The 24,979-nt window shown below is 43.0% G+C and overlaps 1 protein-coding gene across 6 annotated transcripts in view; it reads left to right on the top strand.

Annotated features, from left to right (window-relative positions):
• Positions 1–2,512: 2,512 nt before the first annotated feature.
• The window catches only part of PLPP1 (phospholipid phosphatase 1), an 89,954-nt gene continuing 67,487 nt past the window's right edge, over positions 2,513–24,979 (top strand). For 4 of the 6 annotated variants that reach the window (XM_089312791.1, XM_002714037.6, XM_008262216.5 and 1 more), the window contains exon 1: positions 2,513–2,909. In XM_089312791.1, coding sequence (XP_089168917.1) covers positions 2,889–2,909 — 21 coding nt within the window. In that variant the 5' untranslated portion in view covers positions 2,513–2,888. Of the gene's footprint in view, positions 3,028–24,979 lie in introns of all 6 variants that reach the window. The other 2 variants (XM_089312793.1, XM_089312795.1) reach the window with 2 other exon arrangements.

The following is a 24,979-nucleotide window of genomic DNA, read 5'->3' as shown; positions in this document are numbered from 1 at the left end:
ACCTGTTGGAATGGTTCTCCCCAAAAAGGCAAAAGCTGAGCGTGGACGAGGCTATGGAGGAAGGGAAACTCTCACACACGGTTGGTAGGGATGCAGTTTATGATAGCCCTTATGGAAAAGAGCATGGAAGTTCCTCAAAATATTTTTTTGTTTGTTTGTTTAAAGTTGTGGTGTTTTTTTTTTTTTTTTTAAATTTTTCCTTATTTGAAAAGCAGAGCTATAGAGAGAGAGAGTGAGAGAGAGAAAGAGATCTTCCATCCATTGGTTCACTCCCCAAATGGCCACAGTGGTTGGGGCTGGGCCTGGGCCAGGCAGAAGCCAGGAACCAGAACCTTCCTCCAGGTCTGCTACATGAGTGCAGGGGCCCAAGAACTCAGGCCATCTTCCGCTGCTTTTCCAGGCACATTTGCAAGGAGCTGGATTGGAAGTGGAGCATCTGGGACTTGAACCGGCACCCAAGTAGGATGCCAGCGCGGCAGTTGGCAGCTTTACTCACTATTCCACAATGCCAGCCCCTCCTCAACAATCTTAAAAATTGAACTATCACATGATTCAGCAGTCTCCTACTGGGTATATATCCAATGGAAAGAGAGTCAGGATGCTGAAGCGATATCTGCACTCCATGTTAATTGCAGCACTATTCACAGTAGCCAAGGCATGGGATCAACCTAGGGGTCCATCGGTGGAAGAGTGGATAAAGAAAATGTGATATATCTACACAATGGGGTACTATCCAAATCTAAGTGAGAATTATATCCTGTCATTTGAGACAACATGAGTGGAATTGGAGAGCATTACAGTAACTGAAACAACCCGGGCACATAGAGACAAATACAGCATGACCTCACGCACATGTGGAATCTCGAAAAGCTGATCTCACAGAAGGACAGAGTAGAATGGTGGTTACCAGAGGCTTAGGGAGTTAGGGGCAGAGCCATGGAATGTGTGGCTCGAAGGATATCTAATTTGATAGGAGGAGAAAAAAGTTCAGAATGAAGACAATATATAAAGTACATTTGAATAAAACACCTTGCATACAGTAGGTGCTAGGTAAATTTTTTTTTTTTTTTTTGGAATGAACACCTAATACTTGGATATCAGAAGTACTTTCAATTTGTTGTGAGTTTGCCATGTGGGGCCCTTGTTGTTCTGGGAGTAAGGAAGGTCACAAAATAAACAATGGCACACCTTTCTCAGGTGTGAATTGTTTAAAGCTTTTGGAAGCTACTCAAAAGGCGAAAGGAAAAACCTAGTTCTTCAAATATCTTTTGCTTTTTGGAGATCACTTGGGGTTATATTTTAACATAATCTCTCCACTGGTTTGGGGGGATGTCTTGTAGGAAAAATTTGAGAAGTAGTAAGTACATATCGTGGTTTGTGTTTTACATCTTTGCATAAGGTAGTCTGCAAACAGGGGAAGACACCGATGTTTAACATCTGTGGATGGTTTAATCTTCCGTGGAGCGATTTCACAGTTTTTTCCTGGGCTTCACCACTTCCCCTTAACTGGAACACAGCAGGGATTATCAACATGCCCATTTTGCAGATTAGGACAGAGAGTAAGTTTGCTCTGGCGTTCTCTTGGGAATGGGGCATGGCAGTACTTGGCTGCTGTAAAAAAAAAAAAAATTAATTCTGACACTTGTCAAAATGTAAGGAAGACGTTACTCAAGTCCGCTGCGACATGATTATTGCAGCAGGTGAGAGAAGCTCAGCTCCTTCCAGAATAGTGCAAAGACAGCTGGAGAGTTAAAGCCGCGGACAAGAGGAGGGAGGGGGGTCAGTGGGAGAATGACTAAGAAACGCCAAGGGTAGCAGCACTCTTGCTAAAGGCAAAGAAAAGGTTTTATACATCACAGGTCGAGGTGTGTGTGTGTGTGTATGGGGGGGGGGGCGGTGAGTAAGAGATCCGAGTGGTGTTAAGTATCAAAACATCAAGGAGGATCAGGTATCAAGGCTAGGAGGATGACTTCGCAGGATTCCGGCTAAAACCACGCTCGGCCAGGACAGGCAGGCCAGCACCGGGGCCTACTGGAAAACAGGGCTCAGAGGAGCCCAGCCGAAGTTTGGTCACCGGGAGCCTGTCACTGCGCACCCCGACCTCGTTATTACCCGCACCCCCTGTGAAATGGTGGGAGGGCGCCAAGCTCTGCTTTGAGAGCTACCGCGCTCAGCAGCCAGGCCTGAGGTGGGCGGAGTTCGGAGACCACCAGGAGAACGGCCAGTCCGAGCAAAGGTTCTTCGCCTGGCACCTTTGACGCCTCCCGCCCCACCCGCCACCCGGCGCCCAGCTCCGGTCGGGACTCCGCAGGTCGGGCGGGGCGGGGCCGGCGGCGCTGATTGGCTGCCCGCCCGGCCTGGGCGCCCCGGCCCCGCCCCTGCCGCTTTCCTGCAGCCCGCGAGGCCGCGCGCTGGCCGATCCCGCGCTGCCCGGCGGGAGGGGCCCGAGCCCGCGTTCCTCCTCCCTACCGGTCCCCATCCTTAAAGCAAGAGTCCGAACGCCCCGCCTGTTGGAGAGGGCGCCGGGATCCGGACGGCCAGCAGCCGGGACAGGGCCGGGACAGGCCGACCGAGGAGGGCCTGAGGTGACAGAGCTGCCGCGGCTGGCACGCGAGCGTGCCGGCCCTGACCGAGTGTTTGCGGGCGCTCTGAGGGGAGGGGTCCCGGGCGCCATTGCTGGCGGTCGTAGCGCCGCCCGGTCCCAGGTCCTCCCTCGGTCGCTCTCCTCCGGCTGGAAGGGGCCGTGCTCGGGGCCGTCGCCAGCCCTTGGCTCGGTCTAGAGAATCGGGCGCCTCGGCCGCCGGCCCGCAGCTCCGTCCGCCGCCCGCGCCGGGCAGCCGCGGCCGAGACCATGTTTGACAAGACGCGGCTGCCGTACGTGGCCCTCGATGTGCTCTGCGTGTTGCTGGGTACGTACGCGCCGCCTGCCCGAGGGGCGTGTGCGCGCGGGCCCGGGTGGGCTGCGCATCGGTGCGGGCCGTAGCCGCCGGGAGGGGACTCGCGCAGAGCCTTGGGGCCGGCTTGGGGGTGTGTATGAGTGTGTGCTGTGTGTGTGTGTGTGTGCGTGTGCCTGGTGCGCGCGCCGGGGACGGCTTCGGCAGCCCGGGTCCCCGCTTCGCAGCTTGCACCCCAGCTCCCGCGCGGCCGCCGCTGGCTGTCTGTCGCCCGCCGGTGCGCTGAGCCCAGCTCTTCTTGGTGGCTGTTCCCGCCTGTGCGCTCGGTGCCTCGCTCCTGTTCTCTGTTTCCCGTTCCACTGCAGCCGAGCAGGGTGGGCTCCTCTCCTCTCGCGGAGGGAAGCCTGGACACTGGCTCCCCAGGTTCAGGAGCGAAAACGGGAGGTTGGATGCGCAGGGGCTTCTCAGTAGCAGGCGCCAGCGCCTGGTTTATCGCAACTTGGGAGAAGCAGTTTAATTTTTTCGGCTATAAAAGGCGAGAACGTTCCTAATTAGAAGGTGCTGGCAGGTTGTAAATTACCAGGTTACCAGCGAGGGTGAGGGTGCCGAGTTTCTGCCTGTAGGGCCGAGGAAGCGTGCTGCTCGGGACCGGGAGGCTACCGCAGCCCTGCTGCTGGTTCCCTCTGCGCCCAGACCTTGCCCCGGTGTCGCGTTCCGTCCCCTGGGACAGCCCCGCCGGGAGCACTAGACTTTCTGTAGCCGCAGTGCGTTTGGCGTTGTCTGATGAGAAGGGTTCGGTTCTTAAGTTTCCGGTTGCCAGGGGCTCCTTTCTTTTGACAAGAGAGCATTGGGATTTTCCGGATAAGGGTTAGGCGTTGGAAGGAGTAGTTTTCACCTTTTTAAAAGAAGCATTGTGAAAGGTAGTTAGGTTTGTGAACTATGTATGTGTTATGGAAAAACAGCAACCAGAAGACCTGCTCCGGGTCTGCGGAGTCCAACCCGTGTTTCAGTAGTGGAAGCGGTAGTAGACCTGGCTGCTTCTCGGGGTCGGGGACCATGGACCAGCATCCTGGGTGCAAGTGTGCACCCTGGCTTCCCCCGGGGTAATTCCACTCTCCTGCTTCGAACCTGCCCGCCTGTGTGCTAGCAGTCGTGTATTACAGATTCTCTATCACCTTTTTTTTTTTTTTAAGAATAAAGAATTCCCTTTTGTTATTTATGCAGGTTCTTTAATGTCTACCAAAACTTTTCCTCTATAGCTCCTCAATGAATTTTAGGAATTGTTTAGTAAAGGAGGAATGCAAGTTGGAATACTATCTCCCTAGAAACAGAAATAATCTTTTCAGATGTCAGGACATATTAATGATGGTAATTAAAATATACTCAAACTTATTTGCAGTGAAAAGTTTACTTTTGGTAAAGATGTTAAATGTTTGAACTTGTCTAGTTTCATTTGTACTCAGTGTGAGGTTTCATTTGTATTTTAGTGAAGGGAGAGGAAAATGCTCAATCATAAGTAATATTGGTAATTTGCTACATATTGCGTATTATCTGGATTATATATAAACTTCCCCTTTCCCCATTTTGTGGGAGTTACTCGTTTATAAAACAATATCTTTTTTCTGTGGGCCAAATAACTTATTAGGAGGAATGAAACATAATACATACTACTATGAGGTAGCTGAAGCTAATATTGCTAAACGCAAACACTGTGAGAAATCTGTGTGTGTGTGTATGTGTGTGTGTGTGTTTAAATTCATGTATAGTAGGGGAAACTATTTGCAGTAAAATTTATTTTTTTAAAGATTTATTTATTTATTTGAAAGGTAGAATTAGAGAGGCAGAGAGAGAGAGGTCTTCCATTTGCTGGTTCACTCCCCAGATGGCCGCAACTGCTGGAGCTGGCCGAGCTGCAGCCGAAGCCAGGAGCTTCTTCTGGGTCTCCCACATGGGTGCGGGGGCCAAGGACTTGGGCCATCTTTTACTGCTTTCCCAGGCCACAGCAGAGAGCTGGATTGGAAGTGGAGCCGCCGAGACTCAAAGTGGTGCTCATATGGGATGCTGCCACTGCAGGTGGCAGCTTTACCTGCCACGCCACAGTGCTGGCCCCCTATGCAATACAATTTTATAAATGATAGGTTTGTGTAGTCTGTATCTTCACTGTTACATAAATATCACTTAGTTGTCCTGTAGAGGTTAAGAGTAATTCTATTGCTGCATTGGCCTTAGAGTTGTAGGAATATGATAGCTCTCAAAAAAAAAAAAAAAAAACTGTATTCACAATTTTAATTATCATTGGTGGTTTTGCAGAAATCTTGCTTTGGCGACTTATGCCTTAAGTTTGTTTGAAAAAAGACTATTTGGAACATATTTTTCACAATTTGCATATTATTGGAATTTCTTTTAAAGTAATATGTTATGAAGGTAAACTCAGAATTTCCTTTTCCCCAGTAGAAAATGACACTGTTTTGCTGACTAATTTGACTTAGATTTATGAGATGACACTAAATGTAACCACATCAGCATTCATTACAGATAGCAATGAAAGGGAACAGTGGTCCAGGAGACCCAAGACTTCTTCATGCTGACTGTTTGGAGGACATAGCTTTTAGAGTGAACTCACCTTTGTAGTAGAGTCTAAAGATCATACTATATTTGGTTTTTATTCACCTTACTGACTGCAGAAGATTGGCAGCCTAAAATTAGGGTAGTTTGAAGAGGATTATGAACTTGGTATTAACTTTGTCCTTTTTCATGGAGTATCTACAGGTAAGAGTTTACTATAACAACAGAAAGATGATTAAGCACTTCTTAAGTACAGGGTTATGTGAAAGTGATTCATAATTATAATGTGAATATGTTCCAGATTCTGTTAATGACACCCCAACATATCCACTTTAATATGATGATGTTACATGATTTTGTTACACAACAACTTTATAATTTTACCAGGGGTGATGTCTGTGGAAGTAATCATTAAATATGCACACACTCTCTCTTTCTCTGTGTGTGTATGTTTGTTTTTCCTTTATAAGTCATGTTTTTCCTTTATAAGTCATCTTTCCCATCAGTGGGAAACATGAATTTCCATGTACATGCCCGATTATTAGTTCCTTCAGTGGATCTAGTAGATCCTTGGAGAGAGAATGAAAGTTCTGAGAGAGAATGTGAGTTTGATTAATATCCTGAAATGAAGCATCATCTTGCCATCTTCCTGTTTTTTGGTAAATGGTTCTTTGGCAGTAGAAAAGGCCATATGCATGAGAACATGAGTCACTTTCTGTAGGGTGTATGAAGAAAGCTGCCCTACACAAAATGATGGTAGGCTGGGATGAAGGTAGCTGTTAAACCATGTCCTGAATACAACTTACACTGTTTGATTGGTAAGGGTCATTCTAGATCTTTGCCACAGTGGCATTATGCTGATAGTTAATGGTCTCTGAGTCCATTAATTGACACAGTGCACATTGATTGAAGGTCAGCTTTGTACCAGGGACATAAGGATGAGTAAGACTCCCTACCCTAGAGGAGTCAGAGTCTAACAAGGGAGAAACAAATGACAGGTCATAATACATTATGATATGTGCAGTAATGCAGTTATGGGCTAACTTTGAGCACAGAGAACCTTATGTTAGATCTGCTCCATTAAAGATAAATGGCGGGGCCAGCAATGTGATGCAGCAGGTGGGGCTGCCACCTGCAGTGCTGGCATCCCATATGGGTGCTGGTTCAAGTCCTGGCTGCTCTACTTCCGATTCAGCTCTGCACCTGCATTGGGGACCCAGAAGAAGCTCCTGGCTTTGGATAGGTGCAACTCCAGCTGTGGTGGCCATCTGCGGAGTGAACCAGTGGATGGAAGACCTCTTTTTTGTTTTTTTTTTTTTTTTTTAAAGAGGGGCAGGTGTTGTGGCATGGTGGGTTAACGCCCTGGGCTGAAGCACTGGCATCCCATATGGATGCCAGTTCAAGTCCCAGCTGCTCCTCTTCCAATCCAGCTCTCTGCTATGTCCTGGGAAAGCAGTAAAAGATGGTCCAAGTCCTTGGGCCCCTGCACCCATGTGGGAGACCAGGAGGAAGCTCCTGGCTCCTGGCTTCGGATCAGTGCAGCTCCAGCCATTGCAGCCAGTTGGGGAGTGAACCATCAGATGGAGGCTCTCTGTCTCTCTCTCTGCCTCTCCTCTCTCTGTGTAACTCTGACTTGCAAATAAAAATAAATAAATCTTTTAAAAAAAAAGGTAAGTGGCTTGACAGAAAGGCAAACAAACCAAAGAAAAAGGAGATGCAGAAATGCTAGAAGTTATTTGGAATTAGTCTTTGACTAGTGTGGTTTGTGTGTGTGTGTGTGTAATTTATTTATTTTTCTATTCCAAATTGTTGTAGAGTTGTAGGAACCCAAGTGAGTGCCTATGTTTATGATTTACTTGCTGGTGGTCCCATGATGTCTAGCAGGTTTCGATGGAACTGGTAAAACTTTCCCCATCTGCCTGTCTTTTGCTGTGTGGCAGTCATTTAGGATACCTTTCTGCCTATTCTGCATTTACCCCTCTACTTATTTTCTACACCCTGCTCTATGGTGTGGGAATGGACTTCTCGTGGTTATGTCTACTGAGCTTTTGCTCTTTGATCTCTGGTTGGCTTGCTCTTCATGAGGGTACGTCAGCAGGAGTTCTGAAAGAGCCAGTCTCTTCTGGATTTTGTGTTGCTAGGGTTGTTCTGTGTTTTGTGAGTAGGTCACTCTTCAGTGGCCATTTCTACCACTTAGAGATCTTTCTGGATTCTGGTAACCCTTCTCTTCGCCCCTTTAGAGCTAGAGATGATGGCTTCCTGATGTTGCTAGCCTGAGGTTTTGCTGCCATCCATTGCTGCTTTTCCTAAAGTCTGTTTATATATTTAATTAAAAAATGCTTTTTGTATGTCTTTTTCTTTTTTTCAGTATTTTAGATGATCACTTTTTTGAAGCATATTTTATTTAAGACCTGTTCATTTTTCATCTACTTGAAAGGCAGAGCTATGGAGTAGGGGAGAGAGAGAAAGAGATTGATCTTCAATCTGCTGTTCACTCCTCAGATGCAAGTCCAAGACTGGGCCTGGCTGAGGCCAGCAGCTCAGAACTCTGTCCAGTTCTTCCGTGTGGGTGGCAGGGTCGCAAGCACTTGTGAGCCATCATCATCTACTGCCTCCCAGGATGCGTTAGCAGGAAGCTGGATCAGAAGCAAAAGGGTTGGGCCTCAAACCAAGCACTGCTGTATGGGATGTGGGCTTCCCTAATGGTGACTTAACCCTCTGCACCACAGGGTACAGCCCTGCTTATACCTTTGAAAATGGTATTTCATTAAATTCTCTTGCTGTTTATTTATTTATTTATTTATTTTTGGCCAGGACACTAGTGGTAATACCTTTTGTGCCCAAGACAGATTTGAGGTAGCTTTCCTTTCTGTACTAATTACAGTTGCCCTTAATAGCAGGTATAAACAGGAACTCATGGCTCCAAAATTGGCTTTCTTAGGAGGGAGGGGAGTTACAGTTGTGTCCATATGCTCTGAATGTGGTATCACCATTATGCAAATCAAAGTCAATAGAATAAAATCTGGCAGCAGACATATTGGCAGCCAATACTAGGTGGTTGTGGAATCCCTGTTATTTGTTCTACTCCAGTACTTATCTCAAATATTGAGATAATTGTGTGATGTTGCGTGTCATCACCATAATTCTGACATTATTCTACCAGTTATTCTTCAATGCCCCACCCCCGCCATGTTCTCTTTCCAAACCACTATCTGTTCCTTTCATCAAGGGAGAAAAAGTCATGTATTTTGGAAAGAATCTTAGTTTGCTAAAGAGTCTCAGAAGCATTTTATGCTTTGCTTTTCTGCTAATGTTTGTTCATTTAGTCATTTCCAGCACACTTCTGTGACTATCTAGTGGGCATTGTGTTAGGCACTGAAGATAAAAGTAAGTAAATAAACAAATAGGACACAGTGCCTATCCTGACCACTTCCCAGTTCAGCTTGTATTAACTAATGTTGAGGAAACTTCTTTTGCTTCTGATGAAAGTTTGCTGGTTTTGTTTCTCCATCTAATTTGACTTTTTTCTTCTAGCCACTGAAGGAGGGAAGGAATCTCAAAAAATGAACAAAAATTTGTCAGACTGGCATATTCTTGGGTCAGAATGGAATCCTGTTGCAGGACTTTTTCTTCATTTAAATGAGTAGTTTGAAACAAAAGCAGGAGCTTGGAGGAAATTGCTTCTATTTGGCTGTACTTGGTTTCAAGCAGTTGAGTTTTAGCTTAAATTTACCTCGCTTGGAATAGAGTATGGAAAAATTGAGAGTACTTTCCCCCTATAGGTTTTATGAAATGTAATTATATTCTCTTTGAATCATATCCTTTTGGGAATTCAGGGATATGCTATGAATCTTTGTTAATCTCTTTCTCATTTAGTCATTTTTGGTTGAACTCTACCCAGTTTGGGGAATTATTCTGATTTTTTAAAAATAATAAATAAATAAGTTTAAATTAACAATTTAAACTTAAGTGTTTAGAAAAAACACTCTGGTTTCTCTTCAGATCGTATAAATCTTTCATCTTTTACTAAAAAGATAGAAAAGTTGCCAGCAAAAGTCACTAACCTCTTAGATTTTAGGTGACCTAGTTAACATGTAGCTTCAACTTTTATGGAAAGGAATTTGGAATGTCAGCTGTCTACTTCTTCCTAATTTAGGTGCCTTAATTCAGCATTTGGAATGAAAATATACAGTCTGTACAACAGGTTAAGTAGGGACTATATAGATTCTGTTTTGTCTTATTTTTGTTTCAAAAAGGAATTGACCATCCAGAGATTATGAATGGTTACAAACAGCTTTCTTTCCCCTTGTCCTTCTCTCTCCTTTTAACTTTCTTTTTTTCACTCCTCTCCCTACTTTCCCTTTGGTTTTCCTTCTTCTCTTCAACCTCTTATTGCTTAGGTTTAAAGTCCAGATGGCTCAGGCAGCGTTATTTTTCACTTAGCTGAAGTTAGTCTAAAGTTGGAAAGGGTTCATTTATAAAGTATATGGGGTTTTTCTTTAAAATGTTAGAGCCAGCATATTCCAGTGATGGACTTGGGACCAGACTGCCTAGATCCAAAGCTCAGCTGTGTGGCCAGTTTCCCCCTTGTGCTTCTTTCTTCTGTATGATAAAGGTAGGGAACTCCTATGATTGTTGAGACGTAATTGAGTCAATATGTAAAGTAAGTGGAGAAGTGCCTTGCATTTAGTATGTATGTGTTTGTCAAGTAAAATAATCCTTTATAACCCTACCACCTGTAACATAATGACTATATTAGTGGAACTAGTAACATCAACTGGTTTCGTCTTAGTTACAAAAATAGACTTTAAAATGTTTCCCATGATTGCTCATGGAATGCCTTTGAAATTTAGTGTTTCAGTCATGTATAAAAACCACTTATATGATCTCAAAGTAGTAGTAATCCCAGCTATGGTGGAAATTGATCTGTGTAGTTCTGTAGTCCAGTATAATTAAACAAATGGAAAAAGTGTTACTTTATGCAGTCAAAAGTCTTGAATTTCAGCTTACTGCAGAAAACAGAGGTAGCTACACCTTTACTGTTTTTATTGCCAAGGTCTTGGGAATGGCTACTCTCTTTGTTAAAAAAAAAATCACATTCGTATTTTTTAAAATTTTAATTAGTTTTTAACAAATTCAGTGTGATTTGTAGATACAATTCTAAAAAGATGATTATATTCCCATCTGCCCACCTACCATCCCTCCCTTCCTTTAAAAGAATTGTTTCTCACTGATATTTTATTTTCTTATTTATCTTTTTAAAGAGGCTTTTATTTATTTGAAAGACAGAATTACAGAGAGAGATTTTTCCATCCTTGGGCCATCTTCTGCTTCTTCCAGGTGCATTATCAGGGAGGTGGATCAGAAATGGAGCAGGCAGGATTTGAACTGGCAGCCAAATGGGATGGTGGTGGTGTAAGCAGTGGCTTAACTCACTATACTTTTTTTTTTTTTAAAGATTTATTTATTTATTACTTGAAAGGCAGAGTTGCAGATAGAGAGGTCTTTAATTCACTGGTTCACTCCCCAAATGGCCACAATGGCTGGAGCTGTGCTGATCTGAAGTCAGGAGCCAGGAACTTCTTCCGGGTCTCCCACGTGGGTACAGGGGCCCAAGGACTTGGGCCATCTTCTACTGCTTTCCCAGGCCACAGCAGAGAGCTGGATCGGAAGTGGAACAGCTGGGACTTGAACTGGCGCCCATTTCTATGGAATGCTGGCACTGCAGGTGGTGGCTTTACTCACTACACCACAGCACAGGCCCCGCTAAGACTTTTGAATGAACTTAATTGTACGTTCTCATTTGTGTGAATTCTGTGTTTGAATTCCTCTCTGCAGTTAAGTGGACAGCAACGAAAAACCTATTGTGTAAAGCCTCTCTATACTTTCTTTTCCTCTTATCCTTTTTACAAGTATTTTTTTTTTTTTTAAGATTTTATTTATGTACTTGAGAGGCAAAGTTACAGACAGAGGGAGAGTCAGAGAGAGAGAGATCTTCCATCCACTGGTTCACTCCCCAAATGGCTGCAATGGCCAGAGCTGGGCTGACCTGAAGCCAGGAGCCAGGAGCTTTTCCAGGTCTTCCACACGGTTGAGGGGGCCGAAGCTCTTGGACTATCTTCTGCTGATTTCACAGGCTATCAGCAAGGAACTAGATTGGAAGTGGAGCAGCCAGTGCTTGAACTGGTACCCATATGGTATGATGGTGCCACAGGCAGATGCTTAAACTTCTAGGCCATAGCACCAGCCTCCAAGTATTTATTTTGATGCAAGGTATCCTGAAATTACTTATGTTGTGTGAGCACAATATAAAGTTTTGCTTAAGCAAACTGTTTGATTTTTGCATCATCTTTCACTTTAGGGGATGGAAGTCTCAAGTCCTCTGAGGACGGGATATTAATTGGCATTTAAGGATGAAAATGAGTTGGCCTTGGAGGAGCTATGGGAAGATTCCAGACATAGGGAAGATCAGATGTTGAGGGCCAGGGGGAGAAAGGGCATTCCATAGAAGAGGCTAGTGTGGCTGCAATGTGGTATTGTTTATAGGGGATTTTGTAACATTTATTTTTAAACATCAGGGGGGTAATAATTGATATATAGTGCTCTCCAGGCCTTGTGCAGCCTGTGCAGTCTCAACAGCTTGCTCTGGGGGAGAATAACTTGCTCGTTTTCACTCTGTCGATGCTGGAACTGGGGCTTAGAGTACTTAGAGAATTCACTCAAAGGCAGCCCAGCTGGGAAGTGATGCGATCAGGATTTGGGAATGCATTTTTTAAAAAAGATTTATTTATTTATTTATTGAAAGGCCGAGTAACAGAGACAGAGGGAGAGACAGAACGAGAATCTTAATCTCCTATCCTGATTTACTCCCCAGATGGTTGCAACAAGTGGGCTGGGCCATGCTGAAGCCAGGAGCCTGGAACTCCGGCTGGGTCCCTCGAGGGAATGAGAGGGGCCCAAGCACTTGGGCCATTTTCCGCTGCTTCCCCAGGCCATTTGCAGGGAGCTAGATCAGAAGTGGAGCAGCCAGGACATGAACTTGTGGCCATATAGGGTGCCAGTTTCACAGGTAGAGGCTTTACCTGCTACATCACACACTGGCCCCAAGAGACATTTTTTTTTTTTCCCACTATTTCGAACTCCTAGTAGCCATTAAGATTAAGCACCAAGGGTAACTTCTTGGGGAATGTAACTGTTTTGCTCTGTTCAATAATACCCTCATCTCTTCCAGTCTTCACAGGAAAGGGAGACCTTTGTCCTTCTCTGTGTTTTGAGTGAATCGTGTACAGAGTTCAGAGTCAACTTTGAGACATTCTAACAGATAGAGTTGGAATGGCTTCACTTAGTCCTGGGTTGTCATGGCTTGGAAATGTTTCCTGAGTCTTTTTCAGGGTGGGGTGTCCAGGAAAATGACATATAGGAAATGTGTAACGGATGAGCTCTTCAGTTAATTGGCAGCTTGTTAAGAGAGATTTTGCCTTGCCTTCTGGTTCATTGGCGTCAGCAATAGGAGAGATGGGTTGGCTGCTTAGGTAACTAGAGAGGTGCCTGAGAAGAAAAGAAAACCATTGTTTTTTTAAGGCCTAGGCTTTACTCTTGATAAATGTTTTACCCAAACCTGTGTAGTCATCACACAATGAAGTATATCGTGGCTAACCTCATTTTATGCTCTGTTATGGGGATACAAAATAGGTGGAAAGAAACCAAAATCTGTGGGTCTCTGATAGCCTCTTGTGTACTGTGAAAGGCAGACTTGTAAGGAATAATGATAATACTCTATGATAAATTACTGGGTGCCTGTTATGTCCTAGCACTGAGATTACTATGAGTGAGTCAGGGTCTCCATTTACAAGACATACATAAACCTTTGTAAGGGGAGATGGGCACATATTTTAATGAAGTCTTTTTTTTTTTTTTTTAAAGGGACATTTTCCTGTTTAGTTATTTTGTTTGATAGGGAGAGAAGAGAAGAGAGAGAAATAGGTATCTTCCATCTACTGTTTTACTACCCAAATATTCATAAGAGCTAGGGCTGGGCCAGGCCAAAGTCAGCAGCCAGGGACTCCAGATCTAACAGGCGGGTGGCAAGGACCCAGCCCATTGAGCCATCACCTACTGCCTCCTAGGGTGCATGCTAGCAGGAAGCTGGAATCGTGAGTAGAGTTAGGACTTGAATCCAGGCAATCTGGTATGGAGTGTAGGCATACCAAGTGGCATCCTAACTGCTACACCAAATGCCTACCCAAATGGAGTCTATTTTTATTTCAAATCAATTTCTTAGCCCATTGCTATTATTTTACAGCAGAGAAACCTTTGAGAATATTACTTTTGGCTGGTGCTAAATTTTGGAAAAAATTCCTCTAGAGAGTTCAGAAGGATACCAATCTACATATATTACTAGGTATAAACATTCTACTATCTGTGCTTAGAAAGTGTGTATGCACATGGTAGTCATTCAAATATTTGTTATATGAGTGAGAGGTAGTATTGAGTCAGCCACAATCTTGTGTGACATTGGAGAGGTCATCTCAGTTCTTTATGAATTCATCTAATGAGCAAAAAGCTGGGTGCTACTAGTACATTCTTCATGGTGCTGTGAAATTAGATGAGAGAATATATGAGACAATGTTTGTATTTAGCATAGTCCTGATCTGCAGTAGGCACTCAAATGCTGCTGCTATTGTTGCCATTATCATTATTAAGCTAATAAACTAATTTGGTGTTACTGACACAGTCTTTTAAATGTGATTTCATGTGCTGGTGACTTTTCTTTTGGAAGACTTAGTATAGTCCTAGCTACAGTTGAAACAGCATTGAAACTCGAGCTTGGTTCATATTTGAGTTCCTAGTGCCCAGGTCGTTATAAGAAATGTTTTGATTACTTCCAATTTATTTTTTACTGGAGTCAGCTCAGATAATCTGATTATACTTCTAGGTGACCGGTGTTCCCATGGCTCATAGACAAGCTACCAAATGAAAGTTCATGGTTGCAGAATGGGAAACTAGAAATGGGAATGAGTAAAGATGTTTATGAGGAGGGAGTGGCATGGTTTGGATGGTCATAACTTCTCTTAGTATTCAGTTCCTTAAACATGAGTATTTTGTTTCTTAGATATAAAATGGTCAAGAGCTGACAAATACAGATTGAATGAGCTAAGCAGATCAGTTCTCCTTATAATTTCTTTTGATCAATAAGAAATTATCATGGGGAGGGGGCTGGTGCTGTGGCACAGCGGGTTGATGCCCTGGCTTGAAGCACCGGCATCCCATATGGGTGCCAGTTCAAGACCTGGCTGCTCCACTTCGATCCAGCTCTCTGCTATGGCCTGGGAAAGCATATGGGAGACCCAGAAGAAGCTCCTGGTTCCTGGCTTTGGATCGGCGCAGCTCTGGCTGTTGTGGCCATTTGGGGAGTGAACTATCGGATGGAAGACCTCTCTCTCTCTCTCTCTCTCTCTCTCTCTCTCTCTCTCCCTCTTTCTCTCTCCCTCTTTCTCTCCCTCTTTCTCTTTGTCTTTCTCTTTCTCTCTCTCCTCTCTCTGTGTAACTGACTTTCAAATAAATAAATAAATCTTTAAAAAAAATTTATCATGGGGTGGATGTGTGGCACAGTGGGTTAAACCACTGCTTGAGATACATTCCATATAAAATTTGGACAGTAATGGTCCTTTACCTAAATTATACTAAATATATCACACACATACTTTTTTCAGTGACTGCCACAGGATTTCGGGTTTTTTTTTTTATTATTATTATAAAATAGGAAAATTTGGCGGTCGATGTTGTGGCATAGAGGGTTAAGCCACAGCCTGTGATGCTGGCATCCCATATGTGTGCCAGTTGGAGTCCTGGTTGCTCCACTTCCTATCTAGCTCTTTGCTAATGAGCCTGGCAAGGCGTCAGACGATGGTCTGAGTGCTTAGGCTCCTGGCTGTTGTGGTTGTTGGGGAGTGAACCAGTGGATGGAATATTCTATCTCTTCTCTCTTTGTCAGTCTGCCTTTCAAATAAATGAATTAAGTAAATCTTTTTTTAAAAAAGTAAAGACTTTAGACATGGAAAATATCTCTAGGATATTGCCTCGGTGTCACAGAGGGAAGAAGCATTTGTTGTATTTTATTTTTTTGTACCAAAGAGTGTGGCTAAGAGAAAAGAATTTTAAATATGCTCCTTTCCGTGTATTGTCTATGTCTGACCCTATGGCCCAGTTTGAGTAAAGGTATCTTAAACTGTGATGTTATCAAACACTTGTTAGGCAGGTTAAGGGTAATGCTCAACTTTATAGTTAGTGTTGGGTATCTATATTAAAAATTTATGTCCCATGATATGAGTGAAATTCCACGCACTGTGACCTAATGTAGTGTAATTGTTAACCAAATCTGAAAGCAAATAATTAGAAGTTATGAAGGTGAGTTTTTGTGTGGGCTTTGCCCCCTTGCTAAGATTTGACATTGTAGATGGTTTTTCAGTGAGTGGCATCAATTTATTAAGAAGTAAAAGTATGATCTATTGAAAGCCATTGTCTTGGAAGTCAGATTCTAGTCTGACTTTTGCTACTCTGGTCTTCTAAGCTCACATCACTGCTTCATTTAGTCATACGTAAATGAACCTGAGGGTCTGCCTTGCCTTTCTTGCAGGATAGTAGTGGTAAGTGAAACTCTTTATTTTTTTTAAAGATGTATTTATTTGAAAGGTGGAGTTACAGAGAGGCAGAGCCAGAGAGAGGTTTTCATCTGCTGGTTCACTCCCCAAATGGCTGCGATGGGCAGAGCTGGGCCGATCCAGAGCCTGGAGCTTCTTCTGGGTCTTCCACATGGTTGCAGGGGCTCAAGGACCTGAGCCATCTTCTGCATTCTCAGGTCATAGCAGAGAGCTGGATCAGAAGTGGAGGAGCCGGTACTTGAACTGGTGACCATATGGGATGCCAGCACTGTAGGTGGCGGCTTTACCTTCTATGCCACAGCAGCAGCCCCATGAAACTCAATTATTAAGGAGAGTCATTTGTTAGAGAATTTATTGCAGTAGTTGACATCAGTGGACTCAGGATAGGAAGACAAAGAACACATGGTGTACAAGGGGATGTTTTGAGCAACTGCAGCAGAGACTGTGGGAAACCATTTATAAATGTTGCCTGACCAAGAATGGGGTGGCTGTTATTGTCAGCAGGAAATAGGAAAAGACTGAAGATTGGTTGAAGAACTTAAGGAAGCAGTAATATAGGAAAATGGGTCCTGGTACAAAGTAGTGTAGGCTCTCTGCTGTAGTTTCTTCTTTTGCCATGCACAGGTACACAATTCAAAAGGGAACACTGGGGCCAGAGTTCTGGCGTAGGGGTAAAGCTGGTCCCTGTGATGCTGGCATTCCATATAGGCACCAATTTGTGTCCTGGTTTCCCCACTTCTGATCTAGCTCCCTGCTCATGGCCTGGGAAAGGCAGTGGAAGGTGGTCAGGTACTTTGGCCCTTGTCACCCACGTGGGAGGCCCAGATGAAACTCCAGTTCCTGGCTTCTGCCTGGCTCATCCCTGGCTGTTGTGGCCATCTGGGGAGTGAACCAATGGATGAAAGATCTCCCTCTCACTTTTCCCCCTCTCTCTGTAGTTCTGACTTTCAAGTAAATAAATTTTTATTTATTTATTTTTTTGACGAGCAGAGTTAGACAGTGAGAGAGAGGAGAAAGGTCTTCCTTCTGTTGGTTCACCCGCTAAATGGCTGCTATGGCCGGCGCACTGTGCTGATCCAAAGCCAGGAGCCAGGTACCTCCTCCTGGTCTCCCATGCAGGTGCAGGGCTCAAGCACTTGGGCCATCCTCCACTGCCTTCCCGGGCCACAGCAGAGAGCTGGACTGGAAGAGGAGCAACCAGGACAGAACCAGCGCCCCAACCAGGACTAGAACCTGGGGTGCTGGCACCGCAGGTGGAGGATTAGCTAGTGAGCCACGGCGACAGCCTCAAGTAAATAAATCTTAAAAAAAAATTATTTATTATTTGAAAGCAGAGAGACAGTGTGAGAGAGCTCTCATCTGTTGGTTCACTTCCTGAATTTCTACAACAGCTGGGGCTGCGCAAGGGTGAAGCAAGGAACCTGGAACTCTATCCTGGTCTCTCACATGTGGCAGGGACCCGACTGCTTTGACTATCACCTGCTGCTTTCCCAGGTACATTATCAGGGAGCTGGATTGGAAGCAGAGCAGCTGGGACTCTAACTAGCGCTCGTGTGGAATGCTGGCGTTGCAAGTGGTGGCTCATCCTGCTGCACTACAACGCCGGCTCTGGGAATAGGATTTTTAGATTGGTAGTGTAGAGATAGCTGGACTCCCCTTTCAGACCCTCTTTGCTGGTGAGAATAATCGATCAATACATTGTTATTCAAAGTAAGTGTCACCAAGTGTGGAGGAAAGAAATTGGGATTTGAAACCTGGTATTCAAAATTTGAAAATTATGTGTTGTTGTCTTTTTGCTTCAGATCATACTTTGGTTATTTAGTTCTGTTGAACTTCACTTTCTTCATTTGTGTAATAAAGGGAACACTAATACATCACAGATTTGTTAGGATTAAATGAACATTTATGTAAATCAAGCACCTGCTTTTTGTTGTTGTTGTTGTTCCCCATGATAATAGCTGTTTATTGTATAGTCTTGCTCTTAGCCTTTTACAGGGGTTGGGAATGTCTGGCCTGTGGGCTGTATAAGTCATGTGAATTCATTTGTCCTGACCCTAGCAAGGCAGCTACAGGTGGGACTTGGAATTCAATAAATCTGTAGCAGGCTAATTTTTAACTTTTAAGTTGATAATTTTTTTTGTCCGTGAATGATGTGTAAATATCTAAATGGTCCATGGCAGAAAAAAAATTTTCCCTGGCCCTGCCTTAAAAGAATATGTGGAAATCCTTCTTCAGTTTATCTTCCATATAAAATAGCTTGGAAAAATGGATATGTGATGTGCTGCTGTTGCCAAACTTTCTTTGTCTGTATGCTTTATATTTGTATGCCTTAAAAAAATGTGTGTGTTAAACAAAGCTTACTAATTTAGATATGCCAAATTGGTGACTTCCTGCCAAACTAAGAGTTTTTATGTTTTTCGTCTGAGACACACCTTAGCATAAGCTTATTTTAGCTTCTGGACCCTTGCCACTTGCTATAATTTCAGAGTAGACATGATGGGTCCATTTACATACTTTTAAGATTTAACAAATTTTTTGTTTAGGGAGTGGGGATATGAGCTAACCGTCTTAAAATGTAAAGTCTAAGGTTTGGATATTATTTGGTTAATTACTTAAAATGTTTTACTTTTTAAATTCTTGACTTTTTTTACACATATTTTGAACACTGAGATAACTAAATCTTTAAGTACATATTGTACCAAAATGCTTTTTGAAATAATTTTGTCTAATTTCTGTCAGTTTGGTTGCTAAAGCAGTCTTCTTGTAAAGGCTTTAAGATTTGCTTTTGGGGCTAGTGTTGTGGAGTAGAGGTTAAACTGCTCTCTGTGATGCCAGCATCCTAAGTCAGAGGGCTAGTGTGAGTTCTGACTGCTCCACTTCTGATCCACCCCCTCTGCTAATGTGCCTGGGAAAAACAGCAGAAGATGGCCCAAATACTTGGACCCATGCCACCCATGAGGGAGATTTATATGGAATTCCAGGCCCCTAACTTCAGCCCAGTCCAGCCCTGGCCATTACGGCAGTTTAGAGGGTGAATCAGCGGATAGAAGATATCTATCCCTCTCCTTTTTCTCTCCCCGTATCAACCTGCCTTTCAAATAAATAAAATAAATTTTAAAAAAATTTGCTGTCAACCATACCTATACAACCTCTTAAGCATTTACCCTGCCCAGAAGATGACTACCCAAAAATTTTATAAGGGCATTACTTTATTTCAGAATCAATAAAATAGTAAACATATATTTGTTATTTTTTGGAAGATGGACCTATTTTTTAAAATATATATATTTAAAGATTTACTGATTTTTTTTTTCTTGGAAAAACAGCAACAGAGAGGGAGAGACAGATTTTCCATCTTCAGGTTCATTCCCCAAATATGACTGCAAGAGCCAGGTCTAGGCCAGGCAGAAGCCAGGATCCAAGAACTCCATCCTGATCTCCCAACATGGGTGGCAGGGGCACAAATACTTGGACCATCTTCTAATACCTTCCCAGGCAAGTTAGCAGGGAGCTTAATTTGAAGTGGGGGCAGTTGGGACTTGAACTGGCATTCAGGTAAGAGATACCAGCATTTAAAGTGGTGGCTTAAAACATGATGCTGTAACACTGGCCCCAAGACCTTACTATTGAATGGGGGAGGTTACTTCTTGCCCAGCTACTTACAATGGAGATTTCATTGGGTTGATTTGCTGAGTCTGGATAGTACATTTTTTTTTTAACTAAAGGCTTTATTTATTTTAAAGGCAGAGTTAGCAGAGCAGGCGAGAGAGGGAGAGGAAGAGAGAGAGTTGGATCTGCATCAACTGGTTCACTCCCCCAGTGATTGCAGTGGCCAAGGCTGAGCCAGGCTGAAGCTAGGAGCCTGGATCTCCCATGTGGGTGGCAGGGTCCCCCATGTGGGTGGCAGAGGTCCAAACTCTCGAGTCATCTGCTGCCGCCTTTCCAGACCCATTACTGCAGGGAGCTAGATCAGCAGTGGAGCAGCTGGGACTGGAACCAGCACCTGTATCAGATGCCACACAGGCTCCTCATTGCTTCTCCAGAGAAAGGGAATGAGATATTCTTACCCAAATACAGGAGGCTTTCTTTTACAAGTTAAATAATAGTTGGACTAAAGTAAGATTAAACTCTGTAGACACTCTACTTCAAAGAGGAATCTCCCCTTTGAGTCCCTCTCTACATTGTCTTGTGAAATATGTTGGCTATTGACACACCGTTGAAGAAACAGAAAGAAAAACAAAGTAGATGAGTTAATGTTTAGTGAAGTGTTCCTGTGCATCTGTTACAAATTTTCCAAGTTAAATTTACTTTTCTACTACATAAGCTTCCTATATCTTTTTTTCCCCCCAAAGGTTTATAGTTAGTAATATTTTGTTTTTACTTTTGACTTGGGAAGTACCTGTTTTGCTGTATAGATTTGGCATAATCTATTTAACTCCCATTTTTGGTCATTAGAATCTTGGATGATATAGAATACTGCCACTTGTAAGTTCTAGGTTTTTTTCCTTAAATAACTATTCTTGATTTGTAAACTTTCTGAAATGAATATATAATACAGTGGTAAGTTCTAAAAGATCCACAAAAGAAAATAAGTATCAGTGGTAAATCCTCTTACTACTACCCAGAGATGATCCCTTTAATTAATTGGTTGTATCTTTCCAGTGCCTTTAAAAAAAATCCATATACTGTTCAGCGCAGTGGCTCACTTGGTTAATCCTCTGCCTGCGGTGCCAGCATCCCATATGGGTGCCTGGTTCTAGTCCCAGTTGCTCCTCTTCCAGTCCAGCTCTCTGCTGTGGCCTGGGAAGGCAGTGGAGGATGGCCCAGGTGCTTGGGCCCCTGCACCTGCATGGGAGACCAGGAAGAAATACCTGGCTCCTGGCTTCAGATCGGTGCAGTGTCGGCCGTAGTGGCCATTTGGGGAGTGAACCAACAGAAGGAAGACCTTTCTCTCTGTCTCTCTCACTGTCTATAACTCTGTCAAATAAAAAAAAAAAATCCAAGTTGAGATGTTTCTGCATATATTATTTTTTTAAAGGTTTATTTATTTATTTGAAAGGCAGTGTTATAGAGAGGCAGAGGCAGAGAGAGAGAAAGAAATCTTCCATCTGCTGGTTCACTCCCCAAATGGCCTCAGTGGCTGGAGCTGGATCGGAAATGGAACAGCTGGGACTCGAACTGGCGCCCATATGGGATGCTGGGACTGTAGGCCGTGGCTTTACCTGTTACGCCATAGCACTGGCCCCTCTGTGTATATTCTTTGCAATTTTTACCATAGTGTCCTACAAAGTTTTAATGGTCTTGTGGTATTTCATTGTGTGTATTAGGCATTAGCTACTTTACTCCCATCTTTGAATTAGCAATTTTTGTGGTGTTGTGCCATCAGCATCCTTTCAGAAACTAGAAAACCTGGGGCAGCTTACCCCAGAACCAACTCCATGTCCTCTGGCCTTTTTTGCCTGCTTGTCTTTCCTTTCCAGTGAGTTCTTTAACAAGAAAATCGGATCAAGTGAAAAATTCTTCAAATAGTTTATTTGATTATCAGGGAGTGAACATGCTGTCTTCTGTGAATTTGGTGATTAAAGAGACAGACATTTTATTTACAGGGATAAGGAATTACAATACATGCATTAAGTGATAGCTTTGTGTCTGTATCAGATCGATAAACGCTCAGAAAGATAGCAGGGCCTGGGAGGGCAGTAAACAGGTGAAATATGAGGAAAATAAGCATTTGTTAAACCCTGTTAATGTGCCAAGTTCTATGTTAGGCACAGTATGAGGCTCTTAGTTTGCAACAGTTCTGGGAGGTGCATTAATAGTGTTTATGCCCACTTAATAGATGAGGAAATTGAATTCAGACAAGTAAATAATTTGCCCAGGCTTATTCAAACAGTAACTGGGAGAATGCCAAAAGTCAACCCAGTATATTTTGACTATCCAGTTCTGTCCAGGACTCCACCCTGCCACACCAAAGGAAGGATTCCAAGAGTAGCTGAATAGAAGGAAGAATGGCAAGTAGGTGTTGGCCAGGTGGAAGGGGTAGGTCACTGCATAGAGCCTGTCAAAAGGTTTGAAACAGTGGGGGAGTAGAGGTGAGAAGAGGCTTAATCTGACATTTAGTTGTTTTTATTTAAATTTATATATAGTAAAATGTATTTTTGGAATACAGTTCTGTGAATTTAGGCCATTTAGAATTTAATCATATATAATCATAAATAATCACAACATAATCAAAGGACAGAATTGATTGGTGGATTACCCTCCACTGTTCCTTCATGTTTCTCATTTATCATCAGCTCCTCCCACCATCCTCCACAGTGATCTGTTCTATATCCTATAATGTCACATAAATGGAATGTCATACAATGTCATATAAGTAGAATCATAGTATGTAGCCTTTTGAGTCTGAACTCTTTCATGTAGCATAATGGATTTCTGAATAGGCCTACCATTTATGGTATAAATGCTACTGTACAACTTGTCTATAGTTTTTTGCTCCTTTCAAGATGTGCTTATATCATGCCCAATTCTAGTGCCTTATAAATAGAATGGTTTTTGGCTGAGAAATTATTAAGTTACAGCTTCAAATACTAAGAAATTCCCAAAGAGTCCATTCCTATTAAGTGCGAAGGAAAAGGGAAGATAGAAAAATAATCAGCTGTCAAGGGAGATCTTCCTGAGCTCACAGCTTATTGTGACAAGTTACCTATCCCACCCTTAGCAGGCCAGACAGGATGGAGAATTGTAAATGAGGTCTTGATGGTTTTTGTCCCTGCCTGGTAACTGAATGCCAATCTGATTGTCAAGTTTTTTTTTTTCTCCTTTGAAATTGTACTTAAAGCCAACTGCTACCAGTCCCTTTGGGTTTTCCTTTCTTGGAAGCCCCCCTCCACGGCGCTCTGGCTGGAGGTCCTTGATTCTAATAAATACTTCAAAAATATTAAAACAAATCATCTGTCTCTCCCCACACTCTTTTAACTTGGGTCATTGCCTTGCTATTTGCATATAGTCACCCACATGGAAAGTTTGCTACTGATTGTGACCTTTGTCAGCCTGAAAAAAAAAAAAAAAAGGGAACAGCTGTTACCATGAGGGAGTGGATGGGAATTCATGTTGTCCTTGGCCAGTTGGCACTGTTTCAGTGTGCCTTTCTGGGGAGGGAGTGCAACAGGTGACCAGCTTCTTGGATTTTTTGTTGTTGTTGTTGTTGTTGTTAGTATGTAAATAAATAGGTTTAATTTGTTTATTATTTGTACAGAAATCTTGGAGTCCATATTAAAGTGGCTGCCCTAAGAGTTCTGGCTTTTTTTTTTTTTTAAAGCTGTTTACATATGTACACAAATTTATTTTGAGTGTTTTAAAGAACTAAGACACTCGAGGTTGAATATATTATAGGTAGTTATTGACTTGAAGCCACAAAATGTAAAAACCTTTGATAAATGTCCCCCAAACTGCTTTTTCACCCTTTTGTCTCAACTTAAAAAAAAATAGTACTTTTTATAGTAAAACCATGTCAGCCACAGAGAGGTGGTGACTGCAAGCCAGTGACCAGAGTGTAGGTGTCTCTAAAAGCTGAGAGTGCACTGTTCTTTGCACTCTTGCCCTTTGAGAGCCATCTCTGTGACTCATAACCAAATAGACAGTGCTCTCTAGCACTGACCTCTCCCACTTGCCTCAGCTCTGCCCTCCAAGTCCACATCCACGTCCACCTCCACCTTGTACAACCTCATTGTCCTGAAGTACAGCTTTCACCAAATCCTCTTTCTCAGCAACCAGTGCTGAGTTTTCAAGTTTATTGAAACATACTGCTTCATTTTTTTCTTTTAATCGCATGGTAACTGATTGAGACTAGTTACCAATCTTCTATTCATTTGTAATTCCCTTTCCCACTGAGTTGTTTTGAATGGCTTTTGTACTTCTTTAAAAACTCTGCTGTCCTCTGCTCCTCTCATTCCTTAGCAAAGTAGTGTTTTCCATTTTATTTAGAATAGGGGTTTAGGGTAGATAAGTACAGCTTGGAATCCTGGCTGTACAACTTACTGTCAAGGTGCAAACCTGCATAGATTTGAGTCTTCCCCTGCCTCTCACCACCTATTGTCCTGGTTCATTATCTTGGACTGCCCCTTGATGCTGCCACTAAAAGCTTAAAGCAGGACAGGGCTCTTCCAGTAGCAGCTAGTGTCTGTTCTGAGTGGCCAGTGCTGGTGCAGTACTAGTTGTTAAATATTTTAAATTTCACCCGTACTTATTATATATATATATATATATGACTTTAATTAAGTTACTTATCCTTTCTGAGTCATTTCTTGATCTTTAAATTGGGGATAATGATACCTGTTTTACTGGTGACTGTTCGTTCATTAAATATTTGCCAAGGACCTCCCTTATTCTAGGCAGTGACTTAGGTATTTGGGGTATATTGGTAAACAAAACGAAAATATCTATGCCTTCTTGGGACTGTGACCTGGAATGATGAGGATTAAATAAAATTAATGTTCAGTGTTCATTGTGGTAGCAGATATATAGAACTGCTCCAGTGCCTTGGCTCGGTTTCTTCTTTGCCATTCTGTTTCTATCAGGGCCAGCAGAGATGGTATGGGGAGACCTTTGTATTTGATTTGTATAGATACCTGTGCAGTGTAGTCAGGCCCAGTTCTGATAACTTGGTATGACCTCTCCAAATAGGACCCAGGACCTGACTTTACTGCCTAACTAGTCAAATCAACTGTGAAGCTATTTAAAATCTTAAATACACTAGCTGCTCCTAATAGTCTTGGTTGTCTGCCCATGCCTACCCTTATATTTCTTCCCATTCCCCTTGGATCTGACATCATCCATTTTCCTCATTCTTGAATTGTC

This window comes from Oryctolagus cuniculus, chromosome 14 (assembly GCF_051225735.1).
Source record: "Oryctolagus cuniculus isolate XC-2025 breed Fujian yellow rabbit chromosome 14, ASM5122573v1, whole genome shotgun sequence".
NCBI lineage: Eukaryota > Metazoa > Chordata > Mammalia > Lagomorpha > Leporidae > Oryctolagus > Oryctolagus cuniculus.
The sequence above is the reverse complement of the archived record's forward strand: the minus strand, read 5'-3'. Positions and strand labels throughout refer to the sequence as shown.